Here is a 16,541-nt window from a genome sequence, read left to right as displayed (position 1 = left end):
GCAGGAAGAACATGAAAATGCCTGTGCTTAAAGGCTATACATATTAATGAAAAATTTCAACACACTGGCTGGGGCCTAAATTCAGGAAGTGTGTTATGGCACGTTATATAATGTAATTAGCTTGAATCCAGTAACTCCAGTCTACTGGACTCCTAACATCCCCCTGCAGTAATTGCTTCACTTTACTTAAAGGATACCAGAGCTGAATTAAGATGAAGTACGGGGGGAGCAGGCATATACTGTCAGCTGTCCTGATGCCTACCGCTCTCCCCATTCTCCTTTCTGCCTACCTAAATGTGTCCCAGCAGCCTCTTCCGGGTCACCGGAGTCAGGAATTATTGCGCAGGCCCTGGTTGGGCTGCACGCGTCCTACCCATGGCCAGGAGCGCACGGCACATGACATAGTTATGACATCATGCGCAGTGTGCTCCCGGCTGTAAGAGGAGAGCGTTTCTCCATCTTAATTCAGCTCTGGTATCCTTTAAATAACAACTTTATCCCAGGATCAGTGGCCGGTACCCCCTAGCCCATGAAAAAATCTTTATCTATTCTCGAACAGATCATCAGGGACATCTGTATGGCTGATATTGTGGTTAAACCCCTCCCACAGTGGGATGTCAGGGCCAGTTTACTGTCTGTGAACCTCATTGCATTGTGGGAAATAACGTCTGTTTCCTACAGCCAAGCAAGCAGTATGTATGTCTGTGCACAGAACTATTGGTAAACATTCCTGTGATACATTCTAGAATGTAAATCGAGGTGTGGAAAGATTTTACAATAGGCAAACACTGACCAAATAATTTATATATAAATATTGTAGAAAATATGCAATTAAATTCACTATGTTATTTTTAACTAGAGTTCCTCTTTAAATGGAATCTGAAGTGAAAGTAAACGTATGATATAATGAATTGTATGTGTAGTACAGCTAAGAAATAGAACATTAGAGAGAGACTTCAGTTAGTATCTATGAAAAAGAGCTTCTCTGAGCACTCTGACCAAAGTTGGGTTGGAGGCAGTCCTATTTTCGGAAGCACTTATACATCAAAGAAACAGGTTAGACAGCTTCAGATAAGGTTTTACTGCAGGGAATTCAAAGGGTCATTAGCTCTGCTCTGTTTCATAGTTTAAAATACAGAATGTGGTTGGTAATTGCAAATATGACAGAGAGATGCAATGTTATAAAAAAAATACTATATAACTGAAAATAAAAATATGAAACTTTTCTTCGCTACTAATATTCTATTAATTATCTGTACTGCCCATATAATACATTATATCAGAAGTTTTTTTTTTGTTTTTTTTGCTTCAGTACACTTTAAGGCAGTTGGCTTGGAATCAATTAATCCTGACACTTCACTGCTAAATAGAATAATAGTCATTAACATATCTGCATTCTTTTCTGTAAATGACATTTGCAACTATGTAACAGGAATCTTGGATCAGATTTTATGCTGAAAAAATGGCTCTTAGCTCCATGAAAGTTTGCATTATGATTTTTGTTTTCAGTTAGCCATCAAAAAGGCATCAAATTCACAATATATTATTTTCCTACATACCGAATTGTTGCTGATCATATGATCTAAATTTTTGACAGATTACAGTTGTAGATGCATCACTGAAAACAGCATCTAAAATTGTTAACTTTGCTAAGCTATTAGGTGATATATTTAGGTCCGATCCAGAAACAAATGGGTAAAGTTGATATATACATTTATTTTATGCAATGACAAAATGTTACATCTCCAAATTATTAAAATTGTCCTCTAATAAAATACTCGTGATTGTACAATTTTACAAAATCTATATAGTAGAATGGACTGAATAAACTTTGAGGCTAGATTCACAGTGGGACGTTGCGTTTTGATGCCACGTTAAAGTCGCACCGCAAGCTTACAACGCAACGCGCCCAAAAAGTGGCAACGCAGCGTTACCGTCGCATACAGCAGATACAGTAAAAAATACAGGCAATGAAAAGTATGCTTCCAAGTCATTACTGAGCATGTGCAAACAGTCCAACGCAGCTAATAACATGTATGACGCATAGCATGCAGTACTTTCACTTAACGTGCAGTGTTAGACACCAATGCAACGTGTGCACTGTGAACAGGGCATTGATTTTTCATTGCAGTTAGTTATTCTGCGTTAAATGTTGTTTTAACGCAAGACTTTAATGTCCCACTGTGAACTTAGCCTCAATGGATCATTTAGGTAGTCCCTCATATTACACAAAAGTGGTAAAATTGTACAACCAAGATTGTATCATTAGTGGGCACCTTAACAGAAAACTTCCAATGCATTTTAGCTTTCACCAAAAGCAAAATTAGCTCATGATTTCATGACTGTGACCAGTCAGTTACAAACATACATATTGACTATATGAACCAATTTCTCCTTTAATAGATTCATTCAGGTAAATGTTTAGACATTTTTACTAAGTGATCCCAGCACATTACATAGTGTTTCTTTCTTTAGGTGATTTATCACTAGAATGGCATTTGGGTATTGGAATCACAGTTGTTTTTGCCCTGTTACTAATCATTGCTTCGAGCTACGTCATCTACAGAAAAAGTAAGTTTGTATATAAAAGTATTGCAAGATCATTTAAAGGAAAGGCAGTTAATTTAAATGATAATATGCTACCTGTAACTTTACTGGTTCCACACAAAACTGGCATTAGATTATAGTAGGAATTAGGAATGACCAAGCAAAATTTTCAAGTTCGGTCTCAAAGAGAATTAACCAAAAATTTGCTTACTGAAAATATTCATGAAGTCGACAACATTTTTAAAGTTACGGCAGGAAAAATGTTTTTTAACATTATTCAAAGACAGATTTTTGCAATATCCTTAATCATGTGTTTTTATACATTATATTATATTTTATGAAAATGGACAGCATGGGGTCTCCCCTCCCAAGCTTCTTTAACCCCTTGCCATCCATGCAAGCTGCTATAGCCAGAATCTGGAGACCATGCCCTGAGCTATACCAACCTGCATGGACTATGACATGGGGGCTTTGGAAGAGAGGGGTGGCAAGGGACAGCTGCAGGGCGTTACCATAGGGAAAAAAAACTATGTGCTGAACACAACAGGTTCCTGACCACTCACCCCTCTTCCCCCACACCACTAGGCACTGGTAAAAAGAAAAGTTGGTGTGTTCGCAATTATTTCTTGTCACCTGTTGCATTGCTTACCAAAACCCTCTGGGGGGGGGGGGGATTTAAAAAATGTTACAATAAGCAGCAATACTCCCGATCACGATTAACCAAAAACGAGTGTATGAAATAGAGGAGCGAGAAAAAGTGGGTGGCGGGTGAAGCCAATATAAGTCTAAACGATAAATACTGTTGTGTATTGGGTGCCAGATAAAAAGGAAACAATATTTACAGTGGTAATGACTATAGTACAACATTGGTAAATTTTGCCAATTTTTTACTGCAACTAAACCTAACCATACTCAAACGCAGAACCTCCCCCCTCTGATAAATAACCTTAAAACCCCCCTTCCTGATGCCTAAACCTAAAATCCCTCTTCCTGATGCCTAACCCTAAAACCTCCTTTCTTGCTGTCCAACCCTAAAACCCCCCTTCCTGACGCCCAACCCTAACCCCCCTTCTTGACATCTAGCCCTAAAACCCCCTTCCTGACGTCTAACCCTAAAACAACAAATGTAAATATCTATAACTTTCTAATAAAATTTGAAAAATACAATTTTAAAAAAAAGAAAAATTGTTAAATACAAAAGACGAAAACTTTCAATAACTATAACTTTACATTTTTAAAAAAAAAGATTTAAAAAAAAAACTTTAAAAACTATAATGTTCTAATGTTCTCAAGATGAAAAAAAATTCTAAAACTATAACGTTCTAATTTTCAAAATGATATTTATCAGGCGCTCAAATTTCTGCTTTCAGTGATGCTGCTTTCTACCCAAAATGGGTAACAAAAATGTTCCAAAACTGCACTGCAATGCGAGATGTAAATTAAAATAATATCTAAATATTTTAACATTTTTTTTATAGGATTCTTACCAACCCATTATCTACCCATACAAAGTGAGGCCATCAGGACCCCTCACTGGTTATGGGGGCTTATGGGGCTCTAGTTAAGATAGCCACCTACATCCAGGTAGATAAGTTAAAGCAATAAAGATTTAGGGAAACACATCAATACTAAGAAAAAGATTTACTGAAATCAAACACACCTTTAAAATTGTATTACATTCCTGCATTAATCTATGTCTGTTTTTGAAATAATACTTATTTTCTTAATCTTTATTGAAGGACTGCCGCTAACCACTAGCTGACCACCGCATCGTATGCATACCCCCCTAATTACGTCACTTGAAGACCAGTGGTGTATATATACATAGTGTCACGCACATAGTGTCACCAAAATGATTGGTGAATGGGAACATGTGTCCCCAAATCCCATCAAAGTGCTTGATGAATGAATGATCACTGCTTCAACCAGTACTAGAGATAAATAATTGAAAATAAAGTAAACACACTTCCTGTTAACTCAAAACTCAGTAGCACTTTAATGGCTGAAATCTGAAAAAAAAAAAATATTTGAACAAAATTGTTCTTATTCATTTTAACTACTTAAAGACCACCTCACGCCAATGGGCATGACCGCGGTGGCAGCCCCAGGACCGCCTAATGCCAATTGGCGTCAAGTCCTGGGGCTTCAGTTTCCCAGGAAACGGGCGCGCGCATGCGCGATCGTTCCCTGCCGCTTCATGGGACGGAGTTCCGTGAATAGCCTGCTAGCCGCCGATCATGGCTAGCAGGCTGCTTATAAACATAAGTGGAAAGAAATCCCCTTTGTTTACAAGTGTACATCGCTGCTGGGGGCCGCAGCACTGTACGAGATCGGCGATCCCCGGCCTTTGATTTGCCGGGGAGCGCGGTCCTCTCATAGGCTGATGCCTATGAGAGGCGGAACAGGACGGATCACTGTCCTGTTCCAAATTTAGTGCACGGAGGGGAGGAGGGAAAGGGAGGGAGGGAGATGGGGAGTGAGAGAGCCTCGCTGAGGCTGCTGTTAAAAAAAAATAAACAAAGCCTGCAGCGATCGGACCCCTCAGGCGGCATGTCCCCTTAGAGACAAGAAAAGGAGGTGAGTCTGATCGCTGGGCTCCCAAGCTGGGCTGTGCAGGAGGCTGAAAAGCCTGCACAGCCCAGTACAGCATTAAATGGCCTGGTCTTGGGGGGGGGGGGGGGGGAGCACTGTGGGCGGCAAGTGGTTAAAATGCATAAGAAATAAAAGAGTTCTTAGCAAAAAGTACCACCCAAAGCAAACTTAGATTGTTCTCTAAACAACAATATATAGATTATTTAGGTGTCCTATGTATTGATAACGTTATTGCTGAATGAATGGGAGGAGTGTGAAATTTGCTCTGGTTTTTAAGGGGAAATAATCTGTGGTGGGGAAATGGTTAATATCATTAACTATTAATTTCATTACTAGACTTTCCTGTGACAGTGTTGTTATTTTCACTGCACTAGAAAATGCATGGGAAACCATCTTGCAACACTCACAAATGCAAAGCCTTTTCTGCGCCTTTTCAGTGCATGTCTGTATTTTGTAGTGGGAACAAGCCCTTGCTTTGGGCTTAGTGTTGCTAAGCCTGTAGTTCATCATCAAACTTTAAAAAACTAAAAATAGTGAGTGAGTTGTGGTTATACTATAAATAAAAAGTTGTCATAGCATTCAATGGGCTTGATTCACAAAGCGGTGCTAACCTACTTAGCACGTCTAAAGTCTTTAGATGCGCTAACCAGGGTGCTAAGTAGGTTAGCACCGGATTTCTCAATCAGATCGCGCGCTAACTTTGCGCGCGCAAAGTTTTACGCGCGTAAGACTAAGTCCCATAGGCTTTAATGGGCACTTCGCGCGGAGCGCCCTGCGCAGTACGCGCGTACAGTTTTACGTGCATAAAGTTTTGCGCGCGTAAAGTTTTATGCGCGAAAAGCTTGTTTAGACGTGCTAAGGGGGTTTTCACAGGCGTGCTAACAGTTAGCACCGCTTTGTGAATCAAGCCCAATATGTGTCAATCAGTATTGTTACAGATTGCATTGGACATTTAATAAAACAATTTTTTTCTATTTATTTTTTTTAGGAAAAACACAGAACAAGGCCATAACCCCTGTAAGTTCACACCATTCATACTTTTGTGGGAGGAAAAATTACCACCATGGCAAAACATTATTAATATAGCTTATAGTTTATACAATATTTTGTATCCTTTTGTAATTCTTCATTTTTTTTAAAGTGAAGTACTGCAATGAAATACTTTGAACCATGTTAGCTGTAACAATGCAGCAACCTCAGACCAGAAGGTTGGTTTTGAAAAATGAAATCTAACAATACAGTGGGCAGGGAGAAAGTTGGCTCTTCCAACTTTTGTAGATTTTAAGGGACAAGAAATAAGGGAAGATCAAATGCATAAAGAATGGTAGATGAGATATGGGGTTAAAACACTTAAGGGGCCCATACACTGATCGATTTCAGCCATCGACTGATCGATTCTAAAGAATCGATCGATCAGAAATAGATTCCCCATTCGATCGATTTGTGGCCGATTTCCGATCAATTTCGATCGATTTGATCTATCTGACAGGATGGAAAATCTAGGTCGATCTGTTGCTGGCAGCAGATCGATGGCCCACAGAGTTGCATTGGATCTAATGGTCCAATAATGCATTTAGATCGATTTCCAATAGATTTAATTCGGAAATCTATTGGAAATCTGTTCCTAGTGTGTGGCACACATCAGATAGATTCCTGTCAGATTGGACTTGACAGGCATCGGCCAGAAATCTATTTGATGGTCGAATCTGCTGCAAATCTATAAGTGTATGGCCACCTTTAGTATAACAAGAAAAATGTTCAATCCAGGGCAAACAAAAGGAGAAGGGACGAAGCAGGCTGGAGTCCAGGAGGCCTAGAAGGCACTGTACATAGGTTTCCCTGAAAGGTAATGATAAAGTTTGACTCAGCTGGTGGGGCTTAAATTGTTTTTAGATCTGCATTTCAAGGTCACATAAGGTAGTGTGGATACCTGAGAAGATATTTCTCAATAGTAATGAGATTAGTGGAGGAAGTCAATTGCCTTGAGGTTAGAGACAATGGGCTCAATTCACAAAAGGGTGCTAACTCAGTTAGCACGCCTAAAAGCTTTTGGCGTGCTAACTAGGGTGCTAAGCAGTTAGCACGCCTAAAGCTTTTATTGATCGCGCGCAAAGTTTAGCGCTGCGTGATGCGCACGAAGCGTCACACCGGGTGCGCCTAAAACATCGCACAGTGCAAAGTTTCGGCGCACCCGGTGCAACGTTTTCACTGGCACCCGGTGCGACGTTTCGCGCGCACCGCACAGCGCTAAACTTTGCACGCGCTAACTTAGCACGCAAAACTTTGCGCGCCCTAAAGGGCTTTAGACGTGCTAAGGGGCTTTTAGGTGTGCTAACTATGTTAGCACCCTTTTGTGGATCAAGCCTAATGAGTTGTATGCTTGATGTGTTGACAGTTGTCAAGGAATAAATCAACTCAAGGGATCCTAAATTATATGAAAGTTTGTTAGTTTACCAATAGGTAAATTCTAAAAATGAAGTAGGATTGTATAAATGGTGTCCAAATGGCAAAGAATTTTGAGGTTTTTTTTCTCCCCTTCTTTATGACACTCAGTGTCTAGTTTATTAATGAGTAGCATGTTGTGGAGGGTTGTTAAGATCTGGTAGAGGGTTTAGGGATGAGCCATCGCACCATGGGCACCATGCCTGCCCCGTTCCACTGCTGCCTCCCCTCCCAGTGCTTTACCCACCGTGGCTGCCTGTGCCTCTCCGCTCAAGAATCAGACCTCATATCAGCAGCGACAGAGCATAGACAGAGTGGGCACACACACACTAAACGGGTAGTGTGTGCAACCAATCTGTCTATGCTGTGTCACTTCTGATCTGAGGTCTAGTACATGAACAGAGACAAAGATGTTGCTCAGGCAACAGCGGCGGTGGTGATGGCACTGGAGTCGGGGTGACAGTGACAAGAACTGGTTGTCTGTAATAGCCCCCAGATAGCACCCTGCTCACAGCCCAGTCAGCACCCTACCCATAGCCCAGCCAGCACCTTGCCCACAGCCTACACCCAGCTAAGCCAGCACCCTGCCCAAAGCCAGCACCCTGCCCAAAGCCTGCACCCTACCCACAGCCCAGCCAGCACCCTGTCCATAGCTCAGCCAGCACCCTGGCCATAGCTCAACCAGCACCCTGCCCACTCCCTGCACCCAGCCCAGCCTGCACTGCACCCAGCCAGCACCCTGCCCACAGCCAAGTCAGCACCCTGTCCATAGCGCAGCCAGCATCCTTACCATAGCCCATTCAACACCATGCCTGCACCCAGCCAGCACCTTGCCCCAAGCCCAGCCTGCACCCTGCCCACACCAATGACTGCATTGCACACAGCCCAGCCAGCACCGTGCCCCAGCCAAACTTGCACACTGCATACAGCCCGGCTAGTACCCTGCACCATGCCCCAGCACTGCACCCAGCCGAGCCAGCCCCCTGCCCCAGCCTAGCCTGCACCCTGCCCACAGCCAGCACCCAGCACAGTGCTCCAGCCTGCACCTAGCCCCCCACCTGCACCTAGCTCACAGCCAGCATCCTGCCCCAACCTGCACCCTGCCCCTTAACCCAGCCTTCACCCAGCCAGCACCCTGCCCCAGTATGCATCCTGCACCCTGCCGCAGCCCAGCCTGCACCCTGCCCACACCACAGCCTGCACTGCACCCAGCCCAGCCAGCACTCTGCCCCAGCCCAGCCTGCACCCAGTACCCTGCACCGTTCCCCAGTCCAGTGCACCCTGCCACAGCCAGCGCCCAGCCTGCACCTAGCCCCCAAGCCCAGCCAGCACTGCACCCAACCCAGCTAGCACCCTGCACCAGCCCTGCCAGCACCCTGCACCAGCCCAGCCAGCCCACTGCCCCGCCTAGCCAGCACAATGCCCCAGCCTGCATCTAGTCTCCCACATGCACCCAGCTCACAGCCAGCATCCTTCCTCAGCTTGCCCCTTAGCCCAACCTTCACCCTTCCAGCACCCTGCACAATAAGGGAAAGAGGCGCCCTGATTTGAATAAAAGCTTTTAAAACCAGTTAAAAAACTAAAATGATTTCTGTCATTTGGCACTGTATTGGCCTGAGGAAGCAGGCTCAGACCCGTGAAACGCGTTGCCTGTGCTCAAATAATAATCTTTTGTAAGTTTACAGAGATTTCGTGATTGAGGTAAAATACCTCATTTTTCTTTTTCGTTTTTAAACTGGTTTTAAAAGCTTTTATTCAAATCAGGGCGCCTCTTTCCCTTATTGTGCATAGTTATACCCCCGTACATGTTTGTCCGAGGGGTGGTGACAGAACACCCGTTGTTTTACCACGGTTAATGTTTTGTCCATCCTTTTTCGTCTAAGAGAGCGACCGCAACCAGGTCCGTCCAGGACCACCCCGAGTGGAGTCGGGTTTATGGTCTCCACCTGCTTCCTGTGGTCGGTTGCCCCTTGCAACCCTCCTTTGTGAGTATTGATTTCTCCACACACCTATTATTGACATACTGCACTATCGGGCTCCCTTTTTTGTTTTCTGTATTTTTTTCCATAGGGTGCCAAGACACCCCAACCACGATTACTTCCAGCACCCTACATCCTGCCCCAGCCAGCACCCAGCCTGCTTCCACCCAGCATCCTGCCCCAGCCTGCACCCTTCCCTAGCCAACACTGTATTGTATTTATAGGGGGGGGGGCATTTTCAGTGTTTGCCATAGGCTAGTGTTGGGCGAACATCTAGATGTTCGGGTTCGGGCCGAACAGGCCGAACATGGCCGCGATGTTCGGGTGTTCGACCCGAACTCCGAACATAATGGAAGTCAATGGGGACCCGAACTTTTGTGGTTTGTAAAGCCTCCTTACATGCTACATACCCCAAATTTACAGGGTATGTGCACCTTGGGAGTGGGTACAAGAGGAAAAAAAAATTAGCAAAAAGAGCTTATAGTTTTTGAGAAAATCGATTTTAAAGTTTCAAAGGGAAAACTGTCTTTTAAATGCGGGAAATGTCTGTTTTCTTTGCACAGGTAACATGCTTTTTGTCGGCATGCAGTCATAAATGTAATACATATAAGAGGTTCCAGGAAAAGGGACCGGTAATGCTAACCCAGCAGCAGCACACGTGATGGAACAGGAGGAGGGTGGCGCAGGAGGAGAAGGCCACGCTTTGAGACACAACAACCCAGGCCTTGCATGAGGACAAGAAGCGTGCGGATAGCATGCTTTGTACCACCATGCAGTCATAAATGTAATAAAGATAAGTGGTTCAATAAACAGGGACCACGCGGCAACGCTAACCCAGCAGCAGCACACGTGATGGAACAGGAGGAGGCGCAGGAGGAGAAGGCCACGCTTTGTGAGACACAACAACCCAGGCCTTGCATGAGGACAAAAAGCGTGCGGATAGCATGCTTTGTACCGCCATGTAGTCATAAATGTAATAAAGATAAGAGGTTCCATAAACAGGGACTGGCAACGGTAACCCAGCAGCAGCAGCAGCAGCACACGTGATGGAACAGGAGGAGGCGCAGGAGGAGAAGGCCACGCTTTGTGAGACACAACAACCCAGGCCTTGCATGAGGACAAAAAGCGTGCGGATAGCATGCTTTGTACCGCCATGTAGTCATAAATGTAATAAAGATAAGAGGTTCCATAAACAGGGACCGGCAACGGTAACCCAGCAGCAGCAGCAGCAGCAGCAGCACACGTGATGGAACAGGAGGAGGCGCAGGAGGAGAAGGCCACGCTTTGTGAGACACAACAACCCAGGCCTTGCATGAGGACAAAAAGCGTGCGGATAGCATGCTTTGTACCGCCATGTAGTCATAAATGTAATAAAGATAAGAGGTTCCATAAACAGGGACCGGCAACGGTAACCCAGCAGCAGCAGCAGCAGCAGCAGCACACGTGATGGAACAGGAGGAGGCGCAGGAGGAGAAGGCCACGCTTTGTGAGACACAACAACCCAGGCCTTGCATGAGGACAAAAAGCGTGCGGATATAGCAGCAATGCTTTTTGCCGCCATGCAGTCATAAATGTAATACAGATGAGAGGTTCAATAAACAGGGACCGGAAACGCTAAACCATCCCAGATGTTTATCGGTCATGTTACTTGGTTGGGGTCCAGGAGTGTTGCGTAGTCGTTTCCAATCCAGGATTGATTCATTTTAATTTGAGTCAGACGGTCTGCATTTTCTGTGCAGAGGCGGATACGCCGATCTGTGATGATGCCTCCGGCAGCACTGAAACAGCGTTCCGACATAACGCTGGCTGCCGGGCAAGCCAGCACCTCTATTGCGTACATTGCCAGTTCGTGCCAGGTGTCTAGCTTCATGCCCGGTTTCAGGTCCAGCGGTGCCAGCCACAAATCCGTCTGTTCCTTTATTCCCCTCCAAATTTCCTCCCCTGTGTGCTGCTTATCCCCAAGGCAGATCAGCTTCAGCAACGCTTGCTGACGCATGCCAACAGCTGTGCTGCACTGCTTCCACGATCCTACTGCTGCTGGTGCTGGGTTAGCATTTCCGGATGAGGTACAGCTTTGAGATGCGTTGGAGGAGAAGGAGTCAGAGAGGTAGGTGCTGCTGTTGTTATCCAGCTGTTTGCGGCGTGGGCAACACCCGCGCCGTAGCAGGTGAGGAATCGCTGCCAGGCTCCACAAGGTTCACCCAGTGCGCGGTAAGGGAGATGTATCGACCCTGGCCGAACGCACTCGTCCAGGTGTCAGTGGTGAGGTGAACCTTGCAGGCAACGGCATTCTTCAAGCTTCGGGTTATTTAGCTGACCACGTGCTCATGCAACTCAGGCACTGCAGAGCGTGCAAAGTGGTAGCGGCTGGGAACCACGTAACGTGGGATGGCCACTGACATCATGCCCTTGAAGCTGTTTGTCTCCACCACTCGATATGGCAGCATTTCGCAGGCCAGAAGCTTGGCTATGCTGGCTGGCTGTTACTGCCACGGCCCGGGGGTCATTTGCTGGCAATTTCCTCTTGTGCTCAAACATCTCAGAGACAGACAACTCAACCGTAGCGCTGCACACCGAAGGGCTGTTGGTTGTTGTGTTTGATGAACACTGGGAGACCTCAAGAGCACTAGTCCGGAAAGTGACAGTGTCAGCATCGTCTGATGTTTGTGAATGTTGTGAACCACGCAATGGCTGGGCTACTGCTGCTGCTGAGGCGGGTCTGGTGGTGAGTCTGGTGAACCCAAGGGAGGCAGTGTTGCTGGTGGTACCCTGTCCTGCCGCGTTTGCCCACAGAGTGGGATGTTTGGATAGAATGTGGCGGCTCATGCTGGTGGTGGAGAGGTTGTTAATACTTTTCCCCCTGCTCAGGCGGGTCTTGCACACCTTGCAAATCGCCATGGTAACATCCTCAGTGCAGTCTTCAAAGAAAGCCCAGACTTTAACTGGCTGAGGACTCGGACCTCGTGCGTGATGTGCTGGTGCTGCTTAACCCACTGCTGGACGCTTGAGAGGTCATCCAAGTAATTATCTGGTCCTGTTCTTTTGGATCTGTGAGGGTTGTTGTCCTGGACAACATGGGCAGTATTGAGTGGGTTTTCTTGGGTGCTCCCCTGTGGCCTGTACGTGAACCGTCAGGGGAAACACCTCTTCCCTTGCCCCTCCCTCTTTCACCGGATTTCTTCCTCATTTCACTTATCCTTAAAGTACACGCTGACTGGCAGCATTACAGTGGCAGTACAGAAATGCTATACAGTGGTGGGTGAGCGGTGTACCACTATTGTCAGCAGTGACACAGAGCACAATGCTATACAGTGGCGGGTGAGCGGTGTACTACTGTTCCCAGCAGACACAGAGTGGAAGTAAACACAATGCTATATAGTGTGGCTGAGCCGTGTACACAGAGTGGCATTAAACACAATGCTATATAGTCTGCTATATAGTCACCCCGAACAGGGTGATGTTCTGCAGAACCCGAACAGTGGCAAACACTGTTCGCCCAACACTACTGGGAGGGAACGCAGATTTTAGTACCTAAACACACGATACAACATGTTTTCCGGGGTCGGACTCTGAGGCACATACAGATGGTCCCGATCATCATCCTCATCATACAACTCTTCTCCTGAGTCTGACCCACCCACCACCTCTGCCACCCCAACATCCCCAGACACAGACCCCTCATCGTCCTCAACATTAACTTGGGATGCTGGCCTGAGCCAGACCTCCTCCTCCACATCAGGCCCCATCATCTCCTCAATGGCAGCCCTCATTAATCGCTCTGGCGACGGACTGATGGACACAACGTTCTCCTCCGGGGAGGGCTGCTGCTGACCACTGGCTGCTGGGGTGGATGTTATAGCTTGCGTGGGGCGTTGGCTGTTGCTGTTGTTGGGAGTGCTGCTCACAGCGGAGGTCTCTGGGGAACTCATGTTGAGCTCATATAGTGGTTGACGGTGAGTGGAGTATTACTGATCCCAGCAATATACACACTGACTGGCAGAGTACGCAATGCTATATAGTGTGGCTGAGCGGTGTACACAGAGTGGCAGTAAACACAATGCTATATAGTCTGGCTGAGCGAGCGGTGTACTACTGTTCCCAGCAGAATCAGAGTGGCAGTAAACAATGGTATATAGTCTGGCTGAGCGGTGTACACAGAGTGTCAGTAAACAATGGTATATAGTCTGGCTGAGCGGTGTACACACAATGCTATATAGTCTGCTATATAGTGTCAGTAAACAATGGTATATAGTCTGGCTGAGCGAGCGGTGTACTACTGTTCCCAGCAGAATCAGAGTGGCAGTAAACAATGGTATATAGTCTGGCTGAGCGGTGTACACAGAGTGTCAGTAAACAATGGTATATAGTCTGGCTGAGCGGTGTACACAGAGTGTCAGTAAACAATGGTATATAGTCTGGCTGAGCGGTGTACACAGAGTGGCAGTAAACACAATGCTATATACTCTGGCTGAGCGAGCGGTGTACTACTGTTCCCAGCAGACACAGAACAGTAAACAGAATGCTATATAGTGTGGCTGAGCGAGCGGTGTACCACTATTCCCAGCAGACACAGAACAGTAAACAGAATGCTATATAGTGTGGCTGAGCGAGCGGTGTACCACTATTCCCAGCAGACACAGAACAGTAAACAGAATGCTATATAGTGTGGCTGAGCGAGCGGTGTACCACTATTCCCAGCAGACACAGAACAGTGAACAGAATGCTATATAGTGTGGCTGAGCGAGCGGTGTACCACTATTCCCAGCAGACACAGAACAGTGAACAGAATGCTATATAGTGTGGCTGAGCGAGCGGTGTACCACTATTCCCAGCAGACACAGAACAGTGAACAGAATGCTATATAGTGTGGATGAGCGAGCGGTGTACCACTATTCCCAGCAGACACAGAACAGTAAACAGAATGCTATATAGTGTGGCTGAGCGAGCGGTGTACCACTATTCCCAGCAGACACAGAACAGTGAACAGAATGCTATATAGTGTGGCTGAGCGAGCGGTGTACCACTATTCCCAGCAGACACAGAACAGTGAACAGAATGCTATATAGTGTGGCTGAGCGAGCGGTGTACCACTATTCCCAGCAGACACAGAACAGTAAACAGAATGCTATATAGTGTGGCTGAGCGAGCGGTGTACCACTATTCCCAGCAGACACAGAACAGTAAACAGAATGCTATATAGTGTGGCTGAGCAAGCGGTGTACCACTATTCCAAGCAGACACAGAACAGTGAACAGAATGCTATATAGTGTGGCTGAGCGAGCGGTGTACCACTATTCCCAGCAGACACAGAGTGGCAGTAAACAGAATGCTATATAGTGTGGCTGAGCGAGGTACACAGAGTGGCAGTAAACAGAATGCTATATAGTGTGGCTGAGCAAGCGGTGTACTACTATTCCCAGCAGACACAGAGTGGCAGTAAACAGAATGCTATATAGTGTGGCTGAGCGAGGTACACAGAGTGGCAGTAAACAGAATGCTATATAGTGTGGCTGAGCAAGCGGTGTACTACTGTTCCCAGCAGTGACACAATGACAGGGGGGACCCTGGCTAGCGTGGCTGGAGCGCGAACTACCCTGCCTGCCTACCCAAAGCTAAACCCACAGACAAATGGCGGAGATATGACGTGGTTCGGGTATTTATTTACCCGAACCACGTGACAGTTCGGCCAATCAGAGCGCGTTCGGGTCCGAACCACGTGACCCGTTCGGCCAATCACAGCGCTAGCCGAACGTTCGGGGAACGTTCGGCCATGCGCTCTTAGTTCGGCCATATGGCCGAACGGTTTGGCCGAGCACCGTCAGGTGTTCGGCCGAACTCGAACATCACCCGAACAGGGTGATGTTCTGCAGAACCCGAACAGTGGCGAACACTGTTCGCCCAACACTACCATAGGCGCCGTATTATCCAGATACGACTCTGCAAAGGATGACAGATGTAACAAGGTTATACAGCATAGGACAAAGCTATAGAAGGAAAACAGGGTACAAAATACATGATCATGCGCTTTTGGCTTGGTTACGTAGGCCCAGAGTACGAGGCAGTCATAGGAAAGGAGCACATGATAATGTAGAATAAATACACTAGAGAAGGAGGAGGACCCTGCCAAAGGCTTATAGAGACATTACACAATCTCCTCAGCTAATAGACACCTTCAGAAGGTTTGATTAAAGGACACGTCCAGGAAGAAAAAAATAATTAAAAATCCACTTACCGTACCTGGGGCTTCTTTCAGCCCCTTGCAGCTGACCTGGCGAGGTCGACATCTGCACCGGAGGGGATCGGGAGCCCCCAGAGCTGCGGCAAGGGCACAAGACGGCTTCCAGGGGCTGGAGGAAGCCCCAGGTAAGTGGATTTTAAAAAAAAAAAAATTTCCTGGACCTTCCCCTTTTTTCATGATAACTTATGCTAGGTACACACCATACAATTTTCTGTTAGAATTTCTGTTAGATTTACCTGCCAGATTTTTTCCAACAAAAAATCTATCTGGCAGGTAAATCTAACAGAAAAAGGTAAACCTAACAGAAAATTGTATGGTGTGTACCTAGCAGCCTTCGATGAACTGATGCCATGCTAGGTACACACCATATATCAAAGAAATAGAGCAATAGGCTATGGTGTCAACAAATAATACATTTTAATTATATCAATTTGTGATAGGTCCACTCTTACATAGAAAATACACAATCAGTTGATTGAAAAAATGTGAGCACCAATTATACAAATAGATTAAAAACAAGATCTAGCAGATAGCTTCATAAACCAGCCTATGATGATAGTTGATTCAGCTGAGACAAATTGCATAGGAAATATGAGCGATAATTTTCTGGCCAGAGATATATAAACATACTCATTCCATTCACCTGAAGTGCATGCACACCATACAATTTTCTGTTAGATTTATTTGCCAGATAGATTTTTTTCTAAAATGTTGGGGGGGGGGGGGGGGGGGGGAATCTGGTA

General features: G+C 46.0%; 1 protein-coding gene across 6 annotated transcripts in view; it reads left to right on the top strand.

Annotated features, from left to right (window-relative positions):
- The window catches only part of LOC137554713 (uncharacterized), a 91,590-nt gene that overhangs the window by 62,674 nt on the left and 12,375 nt on the right, over positions 1–16,541 (top strand). For 5 of the 6 annotated variants that reach the window (XM_068271519.1, XM_068271521.1, XM_068271522.1 and 2 more), the window contains 2 exons: positions 2,476–2,571; positions 6,128–6,156. In XM_068271519.1, coding sequence (XP_068127620.1) covers positions 2,476–2,571; positions 6,128–6,156 — 125 coding nt within the window. The remainder of the gene's footprint in view (positions 1–2,475; positions 2,572–6,127; positions 6,157–16,541) is intronic. The other variant, XM_068271523.1, reaches the window with a different exon arrangement.

The sequence above is a fragment of the Hyperolius riggenbachi genome, chromosome 1 (assembly GCF_040937935.1).
Source record: "Hyperolius riggenbachi isolate aHypRig1 chromosome 1, aHypRig1.pri, whole genome shotgun sequence".
NCBI lineage: Eukaryota > Metazoa > Chordata > Amphibia > Anura > Hyperoliidae > Hyperolius > Hyperolius riggenbachi.
The sequence above is the reverse complement of the archived record's forward strand: the minus strand, read 5'-3'. Positions and strand labels throughout refer to the sequence as shown.